This window comes from Petromyzon marinus, chromosome 35 (genome assembly GCF_048934315.1).
Source record: "Petromyzon marinus isolate PM22_M1 ecotype Great Lakes invasive population chromosome 35, UKy_Petmar_22M1.pri1.0, whole genome shotgun sequence".
Taxonomy (NCBI): domain Eukaryota; kingdom Metazoa; phylum Chordata; class Hyperoartia; order Petromyzontiformes; family Petromyzontidae; genus Petromyzon; species Petromyzon marinus.
This window is the reverse complement of record NC_133701.1, coordinates 6,170,061-6,190,768: the sequence shown is the minus strand read 5'-3', so window position 1 is coordinate 6,190,768 and position 20,708 is coordinate 6,170,061. Positions and strand designations below refer to the sequence as shown.

Sequence of the window (20,708 nt, the reverse complement as noted above, 5' to 3'; positions counted from 1 at the left end):
GCACCACACCTGTAGGCAATGAGCAGCGGCTCGTGTTGTTTCAGCAAGTTGCGCGCGCGTTTCTTGTAGGACCGCGCGGCGGCCGCGAGCTGTTCCTCGCGCGCTCGATGGGCCGCGCGCACGTCCTGCAGCATCGCGTCCACGTAGTGACGCGTTCGGGCGCCCTGCAGCCCACCGCCCTCTCCCACGCCCCGCGCCGCCGCCCCATCCACGTAGTCCTGCCCGGGGCGTAGGTGGCGCAGCGCGGGCAGAGCAACGACGGTCATGCCAACGCGTGGTTGTGCGGCAGTGTAGCGGTTAGCGCGCCGCGCTACGAACCCGTCGACCCGAGTTCGATTGCCGCTCACAGCGAACGCCATTGACGATCACTTGAATCGGTTCTGGGCCTCCCCTCGGTCGAATCGGCCTCAAATGAGTACCCCGGTGCGGTGTGTAAACATCTTCACCGGGCAGACAAAGGCATTTGCATGTTTCCAGGTTTTACCGCATGTCGTTAAGCATGGCGTTGACGTCTTTTCGGGTTGTACCGCACGTTGTTTGGCATGCTGTCAAGGTACAACCAGAAAGACACATCCGAGAGCAATCTTGGAACTTGTCGCCACTGATCAGATGAACTATCGCGAATCCCATGTGATACGTGAAATTACTGAATGGTATTCTGCACTAGATAGACTGGAAGTAAAGTACTCTGGACAAATAACTACGTTGATTTGTGTGAACGTGAATGTCGGTCGCTGAACGCGACCGAATGTTTCACCGCTGCCAGCTTACAGCGAGGTCCCGCACGTAGCGCTGCAGCCGTGACCGGTACTCCTCATTAAGCTCCTTGAGCTGCAGCTGTAGACGAGAGTTTTCCACCTCCACATCCTTCAGGTTGCTCTCTGACGTGAGCAGCGCCTGTAGGGGTCGGGAGTGAGGAGGCAAGAGCAAAGGGATCGTCGGATCAAGGTTAGAGGAACATTAACCAGGCAGGTTTGTCTTTTACAAATGATAAACAAAGAGTACCTAGAGAAAATCTACCATGCTCACAAAGAGATAAGACACTCAAAAGTCCGCACAGATGGGTTCACAAACCTGCTTAATATGCTGCAATCTCCTGTACAATTCACAGCCGTGCGTGTTTGGGATTCTCAAACATTTATGCGATACCCCCTTTCCTCAAAAACACTGCATTAGAAACGTGAGCCACTTCTCCTGGCTCGATGTGACGAGCGAGAGCATTGGCTGTCACAAACTATTGACCTTTTGCACTTTTAGGTCAACGTGGCACCATTCAGCTGCGCGACGCGACGCAACACCACACAACACCACGCAGCACCACGCAGCACCGCACGTACCGCGGCCTGCTCGGCCAGCTTGTGCTGCGCTTCACGAGTGGACCTCCGTGCCTCCTGGAGCTCACGTCCCATTGACACCCTGCTTGACACGGGGACAGGGTAAAATGTCCCACGTAGAGATGCAATCCGCGACATTGGCGAGGGCTGCCATGTGCGTCTGAACTCAGAGTGGGCAGCTGATCGTTTCGCTTGCAATACCAACTCCTCGATATCTGCACTCTGCTGATGAAACTCGCTTCCCCTACCCCTCTGCCTTGCTGTTATCTGTCTATCAACGTTAGATCCTCCCTGGCGTAGGTTTTTGCCGTTGTGACATCGAGCCGAACAACGCGCAGCACAACCCGAAACATATCGGCGAGTCATTAAAAACTCTTGCTCAAAATGTATCTCTTATGCGTAACCTTTCCCGCCCGACTACCGATGTGCCTGACCGGCGATGGGTCATCCCGACCTTGACTGCCAGTGGGTCGTTTCGACCTCCACAACAACCGATCAATCGCAGCGTTTCATGTGACGACCCAAGGCTCAAGGCCCGAGTCAATAACTGAATTTCCACAACCTCGTGGTGCCTTAGGGGCCTCTGTCAGGTTCGTTCCGGTCTCATTCCATGGCAGATTTCCAGTGAGCCCTCCTTTTTATTTCTTCCCCTTTTTTCTGTGCAGTGTTGTAAGCTCTTCAGAGCAAAGACTTACCACACCATCTGTTTGTGTTTGCATAATTGTTGTTGTACATTTTTAGGTTATGACCCTGATTTAAATTGATGACTATGTGAACAGCTTTTCTCAGGAAATAAATACCTTGCTGATCTCATCAAGGAACATAAACCATCACACGAACTCCGGTCATCCTCGCAGCGGCGGTTCGCGTGCTTTCAGATGCGTTTCTGCGGCCGCCTGGAACGCTCTTCCTTCCGATATGAGGAAGCCACTGGAGCTATGCACTTTTAAGTCTAGACTGAAAAGTCAATTATACAGAACTGCTTTTTGTGTTTGGTTTATTGTCTTTCCCCGCAACTCCGATTAACACGGTTGGCTGCGTACAGTGCAAAAGAACATACATGAGAGTGCTGTAGAAAAAAAAATGATGGTCATGAGAGCAATGACTCACACTTTGTCCTCCAGCCTCTTCTGCTGCTCATCGTATGTCTTTTTCAGAGACTCCAGCTCACCCCGCATTTGAGTCTGGTTGCCGAACAGCTGGTCACACGCAGGCCCATCAACAGAAGTCAAAATCAGAAGTTTATTTTCCCGAGAAAAGCCCCTTGAGCTAAGAAGCTATTTTTCAAGGGCGACTTGGCCGGCAAACAACATCAAAGCATTCCATAATCATAGATTAAAAAAAACACAAAAAACTTAACGATCGCAATTATGTTGTAAAATTACGTTCACACTTAAACGTTATTTATTGTAATCGAGTAAGTTTAAATGAGGACAGATAGGGCAGAATGGAAAAGCCAAGAGACGACACTACGTGGTTCCAAAACCTTGGGGCAGCTACATTAAATGCTTTTGATCCGAATTGTGTGCATAATCTGGGAACTTTTTTATAGATGTTCCAATGGTAATAACAACAGGCCAAACAAATAAAGAGCAGATCTACGGACAAAAATAGCCTTGGAAATGAAAATATCCCTGCAGTGAAAATGTCTTCTCACGTCATGGAATAGAGGTCACAGTGATGTACGTATATTGTGCTTCTTTCGCACCGTACATAGCCAACCGTGCTAATCGGAGCTGCAAAGGTAGGCCAACAAACTTAAACACAAAAAGCAGTTTTAGAGAAATGAGTTTACAATCTAAATAATGTAAAAGTGCGAAGTTCTAGTGACTTCGAAATATCAGGAGGAAGAGCGTTCCAGACGTCCGCAGAAGCGCATTTAAAAGCGCTCGATGCAGTGTCCTACTTTGAGTATCCACTGGGAATCATAATGCAGCATGGTAAACCGAGTTAAACAATGACACACTCTTTGATTTAAAGCTTTCGTGACTGCAGTAATTCATATTCTTAGCTCTTTCGGTAAAGTCACGTTGAAGGGAAGCAATCAAATAATGAAATATATAGCAATATATTATTTATTATTATTTTATTATATATTTATTGTTTTATTGTTATATATTTTATTATTTTATTGTTTCCCTTCAACGTGACTTTACCGAAAGAGCTAAGAATATGAATGACACACTCCTCATTGCTTGAGGTGGTGCTGTGGTTAAAGCAATGTGAGACAGAGCTGTAGAGTCAGTTCACTCACGCTCCTCTCCAGGGCTCTTCGCTCCCGCTCCGAAGCTATGATATCTTCAGGCTAGAACAACATATGAAAACCATTAACAGAGCAAAAAGCAGATATTTCAATGGCACACTACGGGTAAACAAATGGTTAGTGTGTGGGTAGTTGTCATCGACTTCAGCCCTTATGATGAAGTGAAATCACGTATTTGATATGAAGGCAAAAATGTGTTAAATACAGCTAACAAATATGATGTACACAACTCTCTCTTCTCATACACCGATCGCTAACTCACTCTCTCTTTATTCTCAACAAAGATACTCTGTATATCCTTAACAGACTTTAGGAGCAAATGCTGTTAGCAAACACCTATGAAGGCCGGCATGGTACACGAGGTGGTGGGTGGCCAGCACGACGCCCGGCCGCCTTTGTCTCCCCGGTGACGATGTTTACACACCGCACCAGGTACTCATTCGAGGTTGCGCCGACCTAGGAGAAGCCCAGGATTGGTTCAGGTAATCGTCACCGGTGTTGGCCGTGAGTGTGATTCGAACTCGGATCGCCAATTTCGTAGCACAACGCACTAACCACGACACTACCACTCCCCACAGCATCGCACACACACTTTCCTTTCACCTCCACCTTCTGCACCTCTTTCGGCTGTTCTTCTCCCACTTCTCCTACCCCTCCTCCTCCTATATTTCACTTTGACGGCTTCCTCCATCTGCTCTTCCTCCGCCTCCCCCTCTTGCGCCTCACCTTGATCGCCCTCTCGGAGAGGCGGCTGACGAGCGACCGCACGCGCTGCAGCTCAGCGGCGGCCTCCTGATAGGCGGCGTGTGAGCGCGCGAGGCCCTCGTGTTGCCCAGCCACACGCATCAGTTCCATGCTCAGCTCCTCCGTTTTGGCCACCTGCAATCGCCGTGAGATGCGAGGAACGGCACGGCAACCGGTCCCGTCAATAAAGCATTTTGCCTTGATAACCTGTGACAATCCACTGATGGTTGAAGGCATCCTCATGCCCTGTCGGTCGCGTTAAAAAATATTCACAAGCACTGGTTAGTGCAAGCTGGTTATGGCGGGCGGCACAGAAGTTGCAGCATGGTTACAGTACAATGCGATTGGTATTTTTGTGCAGTCACTGGTTACCGGACTGAGACCAGCAAACTCCCCACACTTGACAACCTGGTCTAACCACAGCGCGGCTGAACCCGAGGATCTCAGGCACCGGCTTAGAATCTCTGACCGCTGAAGGAGACCTGATTGCATCTTCCAGTAATGTTCATCAGGAGGTGTAAGGAGACAACACCCCCCCGTGTGGGTGGGTGGGTGGGTGTGGTGCATCAGAGCCCCGCACCTCCTTCTCGTGCTCCTTGGACAGCGCCATGTAGTTGCCCTTGAGAGCGATGTACTCGTCCGCCAGCTGCTTGCGGTTGTGCTCCACGTCCCCAAGGCGCGTGCGCAGCGCCTTGGCGTCGCGCGCGATCCGCTCGCGCTCTGACTCCAACGCGTGCACACGGCTCTCCAGCGACACCACCTGCGGGGGGGGGGGGGGAGTCGGGCAGCAAAGGGAGGCACAAACAATGGACGCAGGCAGGCACGAACACGGAGACGGTAATAGATGTCTGTAAGCGAGAGAGCTTAACATATGGGAATGATGTCACCGTGCGCCAGCATGCCTACAAGCCACCTCAGAATCGGATTCACCTCCAGTGTTACCGGCAAGTGAATTATGTATGTATTTATGTTGAATTTCACAATCGATCTCATCTGGACCCGCCGACGAAACGTGGTCGCCAACGCAACACGACCGCTCACCGTGTTTTTGAGCTCAAAGCCCTCAGCCTCGTAGTGCTCACGCATGTGGTTTGCTTGGATCTGCAGCTCGATGAGTTCCTTGGAAATCTGCACGGGCAACACACACACGTGTACTGTGGGGGCACTGGTGTTCTACTCCCAATAGAATATCAGGGTCAAAGTTGGCGGCAGTGCAGTAGCACAGGCTGCGATTTTGTTAATACCCTCGCCCTGTCCACATCTTCATGCACCCTTCACATCACCTATGCCCGTATGTATCCTGTATCACGCCAAACTCTGTATCATTCACCCCACCCAACCCTGCATGCATCCTTCACCCCACTCACCACACCTGTATGTCTCCTCTACACCATCCACACCTGTAACATTTACCCCACTCCTACACGCATCCTTGACCCTGCTCACCACACCTGGATACATCGCTAAGTCCGGTCAGTACCTTCAGCTTCTCCTCCTCGCTCATCACCAGCTTGCTGGACAGGTCGCTACGCGACCCGGCCAGTTGTCCCAGGCGCTCCTGAGCCTCCTGCAGCTTGTTGTACACGCGCTCGTTCTTGTCCCGCAGTTGCTCCTGCAGCGGAAAGCAAACGACATCACGAGTACATTTGGTATTCACGCTGTTCTAAGAGCGCAAGGCTATCACAAACGAGCTACGTTTCACAAGACGGGTATAGTCTACAGTAGTTTCGCAGTCAGTCACGATGTTTGTATGTTACTGTACATAATGAGGTAGTGGGAGCGATAGTGTAGTGGTTAGCCCACTATACAACGAACCCGGTGACCTGAGTTCAATTACCGCTCACGGCCAACACCAGCGACGGTTATCTGAACCAATCCTGGCCTCCCCTAGGTCGACTCAGCCTCAAATGAGTACCTGGTGTGGAGTGTAAACATCGCCACTAGAGAGACAAAGGCAGCCGGGCATGGTGCTGGCCACCCACCTCCTCGTGTGCCATGCCGGCCTTCATAGGTGCTCGCTAACAGCACTTACTCCTACAGTTTGTTAAGGCTATATGGGGAATCTTTGTCTAATGAAGTAATTTACGAGTATTTTTTTTATTTGGTAATTTGGACATTAAAGGTGCAGTGGTGGGATAACTGACCATGGTCGTCCCTGTCGGGCATCCACGAGTTACTAGTGGATACTAATTAATGTGACTATTTATTGCCTATTAATTTAAGAGATTTTCTCAAGTTACTCCACCGCTCTCTCACATGAATCTAATGATCGTTCACAGAAACGGTCAAACATCCCATCATTCAGGACCTTCCTGAAAACGAGTCTTGGGATATAGTGAGATTTTCTTCGGTTATTATTATTACTTACTTTGTACTGTCGTGTGTTGCTGTTGGCAGTGGGGAACACAGGTGGTTTATCTGCCAGTCATCTCAGTCAATTAGCCCATAACACCTGGGCTTGTCAAGTAACATATAACGAAATTACCAGACATTTATGAATATTACTGGACATCTGTGAAAAATAGCTTCATAGCTCATCAGATTCCTCCAGTATAAATAAATATTCTGATTCTGAAGCGAGAATTGGACACTCACATGTCGCCAAAGTGCACCTAACCTGGCACAGGCGCCATGACGATGTGACCACTACTTAGTGGGGAATTGCGGCTGTTATCGTTGTTGTTGATGTTGTTGTCGTCGTACGTTCTCGTTGGTGAGCCGTCGCACATGTTCCCGCAGGGCCTGGGTGGCCTCGTCCGCTTTGGGGCCCATGCCTAGCGCAGCGACCCCACGCGCCGCCTGTAGTCGCGCCCGCAGCTGAGTAAGCAGCCCCTGTGACACGACACGGACCACAGCACACGGGGAAAGGATAACTCAATAGAGTGCACGTATCTCTTTACGTAAGGCAAACTGCGAGGTGGTGCTGTGTGATGGTTAGCATAGCGGAGCAAGAAAAAACGATGTAGTGCTGTACAACTGTATGTCTATACTCCTCCCTGCGTTCACCAACCCGCACTTAAGTATGAAAAAAAAATAACCTCCACGACATGCACGGTGTGTGGGGAGGCCACATCCAGCAGTGGATAGACAAAAGGGTTGTGCGTATACATCTATTTCAGCGTGGGCGTGAGAATAAAGGGGGCTCAGAGGACTGGTGGCCCCAAATATTTGGACATGAGCGGCAAGTACATTTGCCATTCCCCTCAATGAAAGGAAGACGAGACAAAAAAATATACAGCTCTGAGTCCGCAGACACCGTATGTACCTAGGCTTTGTCATGAGTCTGAAGCTTCATTAATGAGATAACACGTGGAGCCATTTTGTGAACCTACCGAGGATCTCTCTACGCCAAGTGAAACATTGGTCATTTAATTAGACTGCGCCACGCTTGTCAGTGCAGCTTGCTAAAGGTTGGAGGCACAGATGTGGAAGTACAGAAGTACAAAAATGGATTCTCCTGCACTGCCCTCTGCTGCCCACAACGTAGACCTGCAGCAGCCTCTAACAACCCGTAGTATGCATAGGCAGTCACCGATTCAAGGACTATCCAGGCTCAATCCAGCTCAACTCCAGAGATCTGATGAGATCGGGTGCATTCCGGATGATTTGGCCATAGGCTCACTACTTTAAATTCATATATGGGGGTGATGATTCAGTGACCTCACTATAATGGACAGCATGACCATCTCTCCAATGCCGCCGATGCCTCAGCAGTCAGCAAAGGCGAGCATTGCCTCTCCACTGCCGATATTTAATGGCCACACCGCTACCACAGAGGGCATTAATTTTAGGCTAAGTTAATCAAAGGCAAGCACAGGCCAGTTTCGGTAGGCTTAGTTTTTATCAATTTAAAGTAAGGTTTGTACGTGAAACACAGCATTATACATGTTAATTAAAGAAATCTTTAAAATAAACAGGCTTCATGATAAATATTAGATTTTACACATATATATGCAAAGATGAACTTTATTTAGAAACAGGTGACAGAACGCTGAAAGAAGCAAGGGGCAGTTCCACCATTTCAGAAGTACGTTTCAGACACTTTCAAGATGTGGGAACTCAACATATTCATGAAGTGGCGTTTTACTTCGGCATGGCATGTCAACCAATTAGGACTGTAATTATGATAGAAGTACTTTGTCCACTTTTCGAGATAAGGGAGAAATGCTGAAAATTACACAGCATTTGTTTGCACCCCAGGTCTCCCATGCAAAAGAAATGTTTTTCTCAGTGGGCTGTATGTATGGTGAACTTATTTTGCGCCGTATGTAGCCAACCGCGTGGATCCGAGGTGCAAATGAAAGTCATGCAGGTTTGTAAGAATTAAATTCGGAGGGTACACTCATAGGAATATAGCTTTTTCTCAACGTAATACTGTACTTCAACCGATTCCCCCACAAAACTCACATGCACACAAACTATGTAAACGTACCTTTGTATCCGACAGCCGGTGATAATAACTAAGCACGGCGGTCCATTATATTGCAGCAATCCACAACAGACGATTTTTTTTTATAACTGCCGATGTTTATCGTTTTAGTGTCATCATGATCTCACGATCTATGTGCGGTGGCTGGTCTTCTCCACGGCTAAGAGAGCAAATTTCACGGCCGCGATTCCAGTGCCAAGAGGACGGAAATTAAACCAAACAACACAACAAAAGAGAGGAGCGCATTTAATAAATTAAAAAGCCGACAAACTCACCCTCTTCTCTCGGGGCAACCCTAATACAACATGACGCCGAGTAGCCGAGGTAGCGAGGTAGCGAGGCAACCGGACGGCCAGAGCCCTTGGTGGCGAAGCTCTGATGTTGACTCAAAGGTGTGCTCGCTCGAGAAACCAAACAAAACTCACCGAAAGATTTGCTCTGGAATGTGCACTCAATGGGCACACTCAATGCGCCGCACTCAATGGGCCGTGCCGTGCATGCATTCGTGCATGTATGCAAGCAAGGTGCGACTATGAGTCAAAATGTTGATTTGACAATTGTCTACATATACTGCACAATTATTTTTGGCAATGAAACAGGTGTTAAAATGTTCAAACACCAAGTAGATAGATTTTGCAAGGCATCAAGTCTCCATTAACCACACACTTGTGGCAAAACATGCAAACAAATTTGCTCTTATAATTATATAAGCATTGTCTTTGTAACTGATTGGCCTACACCAGAGACAGCTTTCTTGATGGGCTTGTCTCATCTATGGGACCTTTTTGACACTGGCAAATAGATACAATTAGTTTTGTTTGTAAAATCACCAAAATGATGAGTGTCAGCCTCATCATCATTAGCAACAGCAAGCCTTTGCCCGTGAAATGCCAGCTGAAGGCTTCCCCCCACACCATGGCTACCCATTGCATAACTTTTTATTTACCCATGCAAGGTCGTGAAGGATGCGTGAAATGAGATGCTGCATGTACATTGGGCACATGCCAACCCTATAAATGAACTGAGATGTGCCAAGTGTCCTGTGCCGTGGTGTTGCTTTACTAAGCCATGCTATTCCAAGCTATTCTGTGTCATGTGGTAGGCTATTATAACTTTAATCTAAATTATCTTATGGTTGTTATTGTTTGACTTGCCTCACACTGGGATTTTTGCACACAGCGTTGTAATATGGTGTTTTTTTTTCTGTAAGATTTGCTGGTTTATCCAGGATGTTTCTGTTGCGCGTCGTCGCTTCAAGATGTTTCTCTGTTCACATTTCGTTTGTTGCGGTTGCAACCAACTCAAGAGCCGCATGGCTCACAGGGCTATCTCTCTATATATAAAAGGGAAAGTTGTGAATATGTGTGTCTGTTCAAAATGTTTACTGTACTTCCCGACATGCAACAAACTTGAAATTTGCCATGTGGGTACTTTCCAGACTGTACACTATGCAACAATTCTAAAAATATGCTTTTGGTTTTTTTTTGGGGGGGGGGGGGAGCTCAATAATGCATTTATTTTTTGCATGGCAAGTGAGCTGTGACGTCAAATCTGTCATGTGACCCGCGCATGTAGAAGCGTAACGCATTGTAGTGTAGTGGTTAGCGCGCCGCGGTACGAACCCGGCGACCCACGTTCGATTCCCGCTCACGGCCACCACCGGTGACGATTATTTAAACCGCTCCTGGGCATCCCCTAGGTCGTCTCAGCCTCAAACCAGTAACTGTTGTGGTGTGTGAACATCGCCACTCGTGGTGGATCCAAGTCCCGGGCGAAGCCGGGTAGTACAGCTAGTACCTAATAAATGAAACTTGAAACTTGTTATTCTCTATCCTATGCTGACATCAAACTGAGAAATTCAAGTTTAAAATGGAAAAATATCTCGTAATCTCGCCACGATGGTGAGATGTTAACTACCTCGCATTGTATACAGGAGGTCGTGGGTTCGATCCCGACTGTGACGCCTGTATATTTGGAGTTTGAGTCTCTCTCCCTGCGGTCACGTGGATTTTTCTCCGGGTATTCCCTCCACACTTAGAAACATGCATTTAGAGTATTTGGCTGCTATAAATCTCTACGTGATTAGCCACTTCGCTGAGCTATCAATTGTGGCCAGATCGCTTCTGAAAATGAGCTCTATAGCTCAGTGGGCCTTACCTGGTAAAATAAAAAAATAGTTTAAATCGTTTAGAATTTTGTTTAACCAGCTTATAACTCAAGAGATCAGCATAGTCTAATTTGCAAAATAAGTTGTGATCTTGTATAAATCTATGGACCACAGCAGGAATTTGTACCACTTGACGTGGGAAAACGTTTACCATATGTGGCCAATATTACATTCCCCTGGCCGCTGACGTTAAAGTTCCTGCTCAGGGTATCACCTCGCCACTGGATCAACCTACCGCCACCTGTTGGCTACTCTCACACATTGACCTTTCAACCTCAACAGGCAGGAATTCCACGCACCGACAGGCAGTAACCCTCTACAGTGAGGGAAAAAAAGTATTTGATCCCCTGCTGATTTTGTACGTTTGCCCACTGACAAAGAAATTATCAGTCTATAATTTTAATGGTAGGATTATTTGAACAGTGAGAGACAACAAAATCCAGAAAAACGCATGTTAAAAATGTTATAAATTGATTTGCATTTTAATGAGGGAAATAAGTATTTGACCCCTCTGCAAAACATAACTTAGTACTTGGTGGCAAAACCCTTGTTGGCAATCACAGAGGTCAGACGTTTCTTGTAGTTGGCCACCAGGTTTGCACACATCTCAGGAGGGATTTTGTCCCACTCCTCTTTGCAGATCTTCTCCAAGTCATTAAGGTTTCGAGGCTGACATTTGGCAACTCGAACCTTCAGCTCCCTCCACAGATTTTCTATGGGATTAAGGTCTGGAGACTGGCTAGGCCACTTCAGGACCTTAATGTGCTTCTTCTTGAGCCACTCCTTTGTTGTCTTGGCTGTGTGTTTTGGGTCATTGTCATGCTGGAATACCCATCCACGACCCATTTTCAATGCCCTGGCTGAGGGAAGGAGGTTCTCACCCAAGATTTGACGGTACATGGCCCCGTCCATCGTCCTTTTGATGCGGTGAAGTTGTCCTGTCCCCTTAGCAGAAAAACACCCCCAAAGCATAATGTTTCCACCTCCATGTTTGACGGTGGGGATGGTGTTCTTGGGGTCATAGGCAGCATTCCTCCTCCTCCAAACACGGCGAGTTGAGTTGATGCCAAAGAGCTCCATTTTGGTCTCATCTGACCACAACATTTTCACCCAGTTGTCCTCTGAATCATTCAGATGTTCATTGGCAAACTTCAAACGGGCATGTATATGTGCTTTCTTGAGCAGGGGGACCTTGCGGGCGCTGCAGGATTTCAGTCCTTCACGGCGTAGCGTGTTACCAATTGTTTTCTTGGTGACTATGGTCCCAGCTGCCTTGAGATCACTGACAAGATCCTCCCGTGTAGTTCTGGGCTGATTCCTCACCGTTCTCATGATCATTGCAACTCCACGAGGTGAGATCTTGCTTGGAGCCCCAGGCCGAGGGAGATTGACAGTTCTTTTGTGTTTCTTCCATTTGCGAATAATCGCACCAACTGTTGTCACCTTCTCACCAAGCTGCTTGGCAATGGTCGTGTAGCCCATTCCAGCCTTGTGTAGGTCTACAATCTTGTCCCTGACATCCTTGGAGAGCTCTTTGGTCTTGGCCATGGTGGAGAGTTTGGAATCTGATTGATTGATTGCTTCTGTGGACAGGTGTCGCTTATACAGGTAACAAACTGAGATTAGGAGCACTCCCTTTAAGAGTGTGCTCATAATCTCAGCTCGTTACCTGTATAAAGACACCTAGGAGCCAGAAATCTTTCTGATTGAGAGGGGGTCAAATACTTATTTCCCTCATTAAAATGCAAATCAATTTATGACATTTTTGACATGCGTTTTTCTGGATTTTTGTTGTTATTCTGTCTATCACTTTGCACATAAACCTACCATTAAAATTATAGACTGATCATTTATTTGGCAGTGGGCAAACGTACAAAATCAGCAGGGGATCAAATACTTTTTCCCTCACTGTACATGCTTGTGTTCAGGGCCCCCCAGAATTAAATGTGTTTTTTTTTTTTCTGTGTATCTCTGCATATCTCTGATTCTCGATCTGTGTCTGTCTATTCATGTTTGTCTCTGTGTTTGACTTTCATATCTGTCATTGTGTGTGTGTATCCCTCCACGTTTCCTTTCTCTCTTTGTGCAGCTCTCTCCATGTCAGCCTCACCCCATATCTCTCTCTATGTATCTCTGTAGCTACGTCTCTAGGGCTACTCTCTCTCCAGGACACAGCCCCGCTTCGCGCCGATATGGATCTGCCCTGCAGTTACTTATACCTGTAAGTGGTAATGGCTCTGCCCAGTCAGAGCCGTAGATATGTTGAAAGAACTGGCAGGGTGCCATCCTCTCACCATCTCACCCCCACACCCACCCCCTAGCTGCTACGGTGCGGGCACCACCCACCAAAAATCTGAGCCACCATCCGCCACTTTTTGCTTCGTCTGCAACAATTTGGCTACACATTTGGACAACGCCTCACTCGGAAGGGGCAACCGGGGGCGGCTGCCCCCGCCCGCCCGCCCGCCCCACCTCACCCTTGGTATGGCACTGCCCGCAGTTACTCATACCTGCACATGGTAATGGTTGGACGCTGGGAAGTTGCAGACCCGAGCCAGCGCCGCGCACAGGCGCAACGTGGCACCCACGAGGGGCGTGGGCGCGGGATCCCGGGGCAGGGTGCATAGCACGCGCGTCGCGCAGTTTCCACCCAGCACGTCGCTCAGCAGCTCCGTGAGCACCGAGCCGCTGAGACAAAGACACACGGCAGGGCGTCACTCGGCGAGGAACCTCAATGCTACGACTAGCGATGTAAAATATTCGTCTGTTCATTGATTAAAATGGATTCGTACGCTCATGCACACGATTATTTTAATGTTTTGGATGGTGGTGTAATGCTTAGCACAATGGAGTTGAAGTCCAGAGGTCCCCGGTCCAGTCTCCAAGGACGGCAGTTGAAACAATGGCTCAAGTTTTTTCAACGCGTAGATTTTGTAATATATGTCCATAATATATGTCCACCGAGCAGTAGAATTGGATACACCGTAGTTATTTGATCGGCGATGTAATATGTGGTGGGGTAAAATGTGGGTACTCTAACCTGTACGAAGATGTCTGGCCAGAGTGGAAAAGTAGGCAAAAATACCCTCTAGGGGGGCTTACTGCAGCTCACTTTAGTAGAGAACCTTCTGGCAGCAGTATCTGCAGGGCTGCACCTTTACCTGTGTTTGTAGGCAGAAGAAATGGTATCGCCGAGGTGTTCACTAAGGTACCGCCACCTCTCAGGTGACCCCGATGAGTTCAATATCTGATCGGGTCCCATGGACTATGTTATTTGTCTGCATAAGCCAGATATCCACAGGCACTCTCCAGCCCGCGCACCTGTAGTCAATGACGCGGTCGGCACCCGGCGAATCGGCCAGGGAGCCAGCGACCCGAGCCAGAGCGCGGAGGCTCCTGCTGCCCGGCTGCTCGTGCCCACCCCCCTCGCCCTCCGCCCCGGGCAGCCCCTCGGTGCCAGGCAGCTCGACGAATCGGAGCCACGAGCTCGTACCGTGCGGGTCCCCGTGTGCGTGCTGTTACATGGGACGAGCGGTGGTGACAACAAAATGTAGATGATGCCAAATCAGCACAGTGGAAATTGCCAGGTGGCTCAATACTTTACACAATGGATACGTTTTGAATGAAACACGTTTGATTTTCAATTACAATTTCAGATCTCTTCCTGCTAATAAGTGACATAACCTGATGTCAACTAGCTCTTCGCTTACAAATCTCTCTAGTGGTCGTCCTTTCAGGCATGTGTCAATCCACTAATGGAAGAGGGCCTCCCCATACAGTAAGGGTTATTTGGCCATTCCTCACCACACTAGTCAGTGCGGGTTGGTGAAGGTGGGGAGAGTGTAGAACAATAATTTATTTTGCTGCACTGACCTCAACGTCTACCTTCCGAAGGTGCAGACTACGGCCGAATCCATCCAAAGCGACTGCCTCAATCCACCATCTCAATAACCGCAACATAAATGCCCAGTTGGAAGTTACTTTATGTGGTAACCATGTCAAAAATGGGCCATATGCTAAATACTTGGTCCTGCCACCTCTTAGATGAGGTCAATATCTGCTCGGGTCCCATGGACTATGATATTTGTCTACACAAGCCAGAACTCCATGCAGAGCGGTGCATCGGGGAGGGCAGTGGAGTTACTAGGTGCAGATGCAAGGTGAGGATGAGCGTGGAGCCGGGCGAGCTGATGCCAAACTCAGAGGGAACGGCCCCGGCCCGTCGGGCCCAACCGCGGCGGAAGACCGTGCTTGCCTCGGCCGCCGAGCCAACGGCCACCCGCCTCAACCCCTGGGACGCAGACACAGGCAGGCACATCCATGCTCCATCAGCACACGAGCCCGTGGGCCCTTGTCCTGACTAACATCTCCCTTGTTACCACTGCGTAGGTGTTTGCGGTTTTGCCGTATGGCTCTCTGATGTAGTTTTCGGGTTGCTCGGCGTGTTGCTTGGCAAGATGTCCCAACGTTACACTCCCATGTGCTTTAGGAACTGAATTCAGGAAAAATGTAGGCGTAGCACATATGTTGAACTTCTTTCGCACCGTATGTAGCCAACCGTGCTAATTGGAGGTGCGTAGGCATTGCATTGGTGAGGTAGAGGTGAACTCTTCACGCTATTATTGGATAATGCTGAGGTGTGTGTTAACGTGTGGTTGTCCACCGAATGCATTTAAAATTTCTATTTGGCCCTCACTAGGTAATTGGATCCCTACTCCTGCCATAACACGAATGGTTGCACCGTTAATTGAGAGATCCGAAAGGCTACTACGTCTCATGACGTGACATCACAGGCACAATCGGCATAACATTGGGGGGAGAAAAAACCCCCCACATCTCTTTTTAAAACCTTTGTAAGTGCGGTGGCTCACCCGCACGTAGATGCCCTCCTGTGGGCTGAAGTCGAGCTGCAGGACTCCCTCGTTTCCTGGGGCCGGCGGGTCCCACATCATGAGATCCCTCACACTCTCATCGGCGCTCACCTCGCACAGAGACAGCGCCACTGCACGGCTCCCTGCACAAACAGTCAATAGACCAACAAATCGCTCAAAACAGCGATGGAACAGTAGAGTGATAAAGAGGTGAATTTCAATTACGAATCCTTTCCAAGCTGGATCCTGATAAAAAAAAAAAACTATATTTGGTAAATTAGTTTCTCGAGAATTGTTTAAGGTTTTAAGAACTAACGTTTAATGCAATTTTTAAGAGTTGTTATTGTACAGTTATCATAACCATTGCACATGTTTTGTAAGGCTATGTGGAGTGGAGTAGTCATGCACCGGTTAGTGTGCTGCACTATGAATTACATGACCTGAGTTCAATTCCCAGCTAGTGATATATGAAACAGTCCTCAGCTCCCACCCTTCCCAACCTCACCAACCTGCACTGACCAGCATGGCAATTGCCTGATGATGCCTGGTTGCAACGACCAGTGAAACGGCCTACCAAATTGTTGAATGTCGTGGATTTCTCTCCAACATAAAACTGTGCTGAAGCAATAGTAAATTGGCACATTTGTCATGAATGACAACTTTATTTATCTGTGCCAGGTGGAGGAGGTTGTACGCCATGCCTAGGAATTTTACTAACATGGTCTGATCAAAAAATCTATTATGAGTCAATGAATCAATATATTCCTTCCTATTCCAATTATCAATTAATCTACCTTGCATGTGTCACCCGAGACTCAAAAATCCAAGGCGGATATTGCTATATCCTTAAACTGGAGCCACAGTGCCACCACCAGCAACAGCAAGACAACTCGGAACTCTTCCTCCGTACCAGGCATGGCACCACTCTCCAATGCGGCGAACAGCCTCTGCATGGCAAGGGGCACAAGCCCCGTTGCCCGCTGCTGCCCAGCACCGACCCCGGCTACGACTTGCATCTGGGAGGGCACCATGCCGGCCAGGACCCTCTCCTTGTCTGAGCCTGTAGGCCCCAGCAGTAGCATGCAGCTATTGTGGCCTGTGAGCAGGCCATCCAACAGCGGATCGAGCAGGCGGCCCAGTGACGTACGGCCTGTGTCCCCGAGGAGCTCTCGAAAGCTGTTTGTGGTCAGGGTAGGGAAGATCAGCGAGGAGTCATTCAAAATTCACAATGTCTTTTTCAACGTATACTCGACTTCACCATTCTGGTGTATATGGGTTCGTGAAGTCAGGGAACATAGTCATGAAAGCATATAATGTATCTTTCTATATGCCTTCTTGTCCTCGATGTTCTCAATCTTTGTTGTCTCTCTATGTTCCTCCTTCTCCTTGTGCTCAATCACGCTTTTGCTCTTTTTCTCTTCTCAATCCCCTTCACTGGAACGAAATTCCCCTCCACATTAAACAGCCACCTTCGCTCACTAGCTTCCGCTCCTCACTCAATACTCACTTATTTTCTCTAGCTCACCGCACAACCACTTAATCTCTCCCCCATAACCACGACCGTTACTGTTCCCTCTTCATATTCTCATTATATGACTATCACTCATTCATTAAATCTATTCATCATCATTTACTGTAATAAATTTTGATTTCACGAATTCACGCATCACAGATTTGCCATTGCTTCCTCTCATCTATTTTATTCACCTCATCTCTGCCATTATATGCATTTGTACCGCTCTCAATTCTCTGTAAAGTGCCTTGGTTAAGGCGCTGTATAGATCACGTTAAGATAAGTACAGTGCAACGTTGAATTTTGCTGCACTATCCGCTGCTGCTACAACTTAGCCCCTCAGCAGCCTAAAGCATGTTTATTACATGCGGTGGTCATCCATTCCAGCGCTATCCAGGCTAAATTCTGCTCGGCTTATCAAGATCTGACAAGTTTGAGCACCTTCTGGGTGATTTTGTTAAAGGCCTAGACAACAAACTAACCGTAACAATGCGTTTTGTTTTAGTTTATTGTCCTTTAGCACGGTGGGCTACGTACGGTGCAAAATAAGTTGAACATACATACATACACACGTATTGCTAACGTATGATGTGCTACTCACGTGAAGGTGAACCCGCCAGGACCCGGGCAGCTGAACGTTCTGTCGTCAACGAGGCCACGCAGAGAGCGAACGCTCTCTCCAGGTAGGGTCTCGGGCAGCAGTGCCCACACCTCGGTGTCCATTGCAACCCAGGAGGAGACCTCCTCTCGGCTGCCAACACCGTCCCCTCACTGTCAAAGAACGAAGTCAGCGTCGCCGTGTTCAAACAAGAGCTGGATGTTGCGCATTTAATGACATCGTAATCTATCCCCAACGTTATCCCCGTCGTGCTTATTGGTGGCATGTCATGAAATTAGGTATGTATGTGCATCTCTCACAGATCCGCACCTCCGATTAGCGCGGTTGGCTAAATACGGTGCGAAAGCAGTTCAACATACATACAGAGTGCATCTCATCATGCTACGGAATGGCCCGTGGAAATGGATATGTACAGAGCTATCTCCGAGATCCTTTCCAGTGACGTGCGGTCCCACAAAGAAGGGGGCAGCATTTTCCCACACATGATAGTAGTGTTAATCAGGTGACGGGATTTGTTTTTAAATGATCAGAGCTACATTTAAGACAAATTAATACAGAGCCAATTGACGTGATGCCTTTTTTCCAGTCATTGGGGACTGGGTTGAGACCATCATCTCACCGCACGTGAGAGCCCGGTTTAATCATCATGGGTGACTGAAACCCGCGTCCGATTTCAGGCCACGGCTTACATCAGTAGCACGTGGTATCAAGGCCGTAGCCATGGAGTCAACATTTAGGGGGACCAAATCTTCCAGGGTGTGTGGGGGTCCCCCCCCAGAAAAAAAAATCTACATTTGAAAACGAATTTCCTGCCATTTCCTGCCTAAAATATTTAAAAAATCACTAACACATAGGATGGACTTTTTATTAATACTTTACAATAATGTCTAATAGTGTATTGTATTACATCGCTGTGTTTTGTTTCTTTTTTACCTTTTCTTGTTTCATTGTATGTAATGGCAGATGTTAGGGATTAATAAAGTACAACCATAACCAGAATCATATAAACAGAAATCTATTTTATAGCAATATATTGGGGGGGGGACATTTTGAGCATATTTGATTATTGGGGGGGGGCGTGTCCTTTCCAGTGACGTGTGGTCCCACAAAGAAGGGGACGTGTCCCCCCCCAATTTATTGGGGACGTGTCCCCCCCCAATAAATAAATATAATGACGGCCTTGCGTGGAATCACAGGCTGTCCTGGCTCTCCCCCGAGTTCGACTCAACCTTGCAACTGCTGAGTTGTGTAAACATCAACACTGAGTTGTGTAAACATCAACACTGAGTTGTGTAAACATCAACACTGCGGAGACAAATGCGGTCGGATGTGGTTGTTGATCCAATCCGGCGGTAATAGGCGCTTGCTAACAGCACTTATATATATATATAAACAGGGTGGTCCAGATGTACCGTGACCCCCAATTAATTGACCCCTAAGATTTTTTTTACGCACCCATTGGTATCAAACAATATAAAGTTTTAAATAGGGGTCACAAGACATCTGGACCACCCTGTACAACTCTGTATACGGTACTGGATTTGTGTTTGTATACGGTGAGTCTGTGATGATGGCCAGTTCAGCCGGAACGTGCCCGATCTCGTGAGATATCAGAAGCTAAGCAGGGGTTTGGTCCTGGAATAGTGCTCGGATGGATGACCCACCAATGCACGAAACAGGTTGTCAGATGGCTGCGGTCCTGGAGAGCAGCGGGCAGTGCAGCCAACATTCATTCATAATAAACGTTTTTGGGATCGCGTTATTTATAAATGTGTCGTAACCCTCCACCACCCGACACGGCCAATCAGCAAAAAAGTGTCACGTTTGACAAAAGACAAATAGTTCACTACTTTAGCCCACCGGTGTGTTGAAGGAGTGAAACCACAACATTTACAATTTTTTGAGCACGACGTTTCGCTGGTAATTGCATCCAGCATCATCGGGCAATTCGCCAGAAAATCCATTGTTGTACTGCACAGTAACTTTCCATGCTCACACATTCTATGACTCCCCCCATCCCCAACTTTCACCAAATCCCAATTGACCTGCGTGGTGAAGTATGTCATACCGTCGAATAACCACCTCCGCTCCCCACCACGCACACACACGACCGTCACCCCGTGGGCAGTGAATTGACGCACGTTGCCGACTGTGCGCTGGTAACGTACGTGTTGTTGTTGTTCTTGTTGTTGTTCTTGTTGTTGTCTAAGTAGGGGAGTAGCAGGGTTGGCGCGCGCTGCGCTACGAACCCGGCGTCCCGAGTTCGATCACGCGGCCACGGTCAATACCGGTGACGATTATCGGAACCGGTCCCGGGCTTCCCCTAGGTCGACTCGGCCTCAAATGAGTATCCTGGTGCGGTGTGTAAACGTCGCCACTGGGGATACAAAGGCGGCCGGGCGTGGTTCTGGACCACCCAACTCCCTCGTGCGCCGTGCCGGCCTTGATAGGCGCTCGCTCACATCACTTGCACCAACAGTATATGTATATATTTTTGTTCGGGTTATACGGGGGGATTCTTTGTCTTTGGGGTTTGTGTGAGTACACGTATGTGTGTGGGTGTGTGCATTTTGTTTACGTACCTTGACAAGTAATTTAGTGTGTACGCGCCGCTCAAATGTCGGGCTGCGCCAATGTCCAATTTCAGCTTTCACGCCATGGCGACCGACAGGGGACAGCGGCTCCCGTCTCCATGGAGACCGCGCTTCGGATTTCCCAGCGCGGATAGGCCCCGCCTCGACTCCGCCCGCATGCCGAGGCGCAGCGCA

General features: G+C 48.3%; 1 protein-coding gene across 1 annotated transcript in view; it reads right to left on the bottom strand.

Annotated features, from left to right (window-relative positions):
- The window catches only part of CCDC78 (coiled-coil domain containing 78), a 25,612-nt gene extending 4,904 nt beyond the window's left edge, over positions 1–20,708 (bottom strand). The window contains exons 1-17 of the mRNA XM_032966151.2: positions 20,523–20,708; positions 17,923–18,092; positions 16,719–16,984; positions 15,809–15,951; positions 15,082–15,228; positions 14,259–14,452; positions 13,448–13,625; positions 7,045–7,173; positions 5,822–5,953; positions 5,383–5,469; positions 4,922–5,101; positions 4,324–4,476; positions 3,589–3,639; positions 2,445–2,533; positions 1,338–1,416; positions 772–897; positions 10–218 (exon numbers count right to left, since the gene is read on the bottom strand). Coding sequence (XP_032822042.2) covers positions 10–218; positions 772–897; positions 1,338–1,416; positions 2,445–2,533; positions 3,589–3,639; positions 4,324–4,476; positions 4,922–5,101; positions 5,383–5,469; positions 5,822–5,953; positions 7,045–7,173; positions 13,448–13,625; positions 14,259–14,452; positions 15,082–15,228; positions 15,809–15,951; positions 16,719–16,984; positions 17,923–18,044 — 2,285 coding nt within the window. The 5' untranslated portion in view covers positions 18,045–18,092; positions 20,523–20,708. The remainder of the gene's footprint in view (positions 1–9; positions 219–771; positions 898–1,337; positions 1,417–2,444; positions 2,534–3,588; positions 3,640–4,323; positions 4,477–4,921; positions 5,102–5,382; positions 5,470–5,821; positions 5,954–7,044; positions 7,174–13,447; positions 13,626–14,258; positions 14,453–15,081; positions 15,229–15,808; positions 15,952–16,718; positions 16,985–17,922; positions 18,093–20,522) is intronic.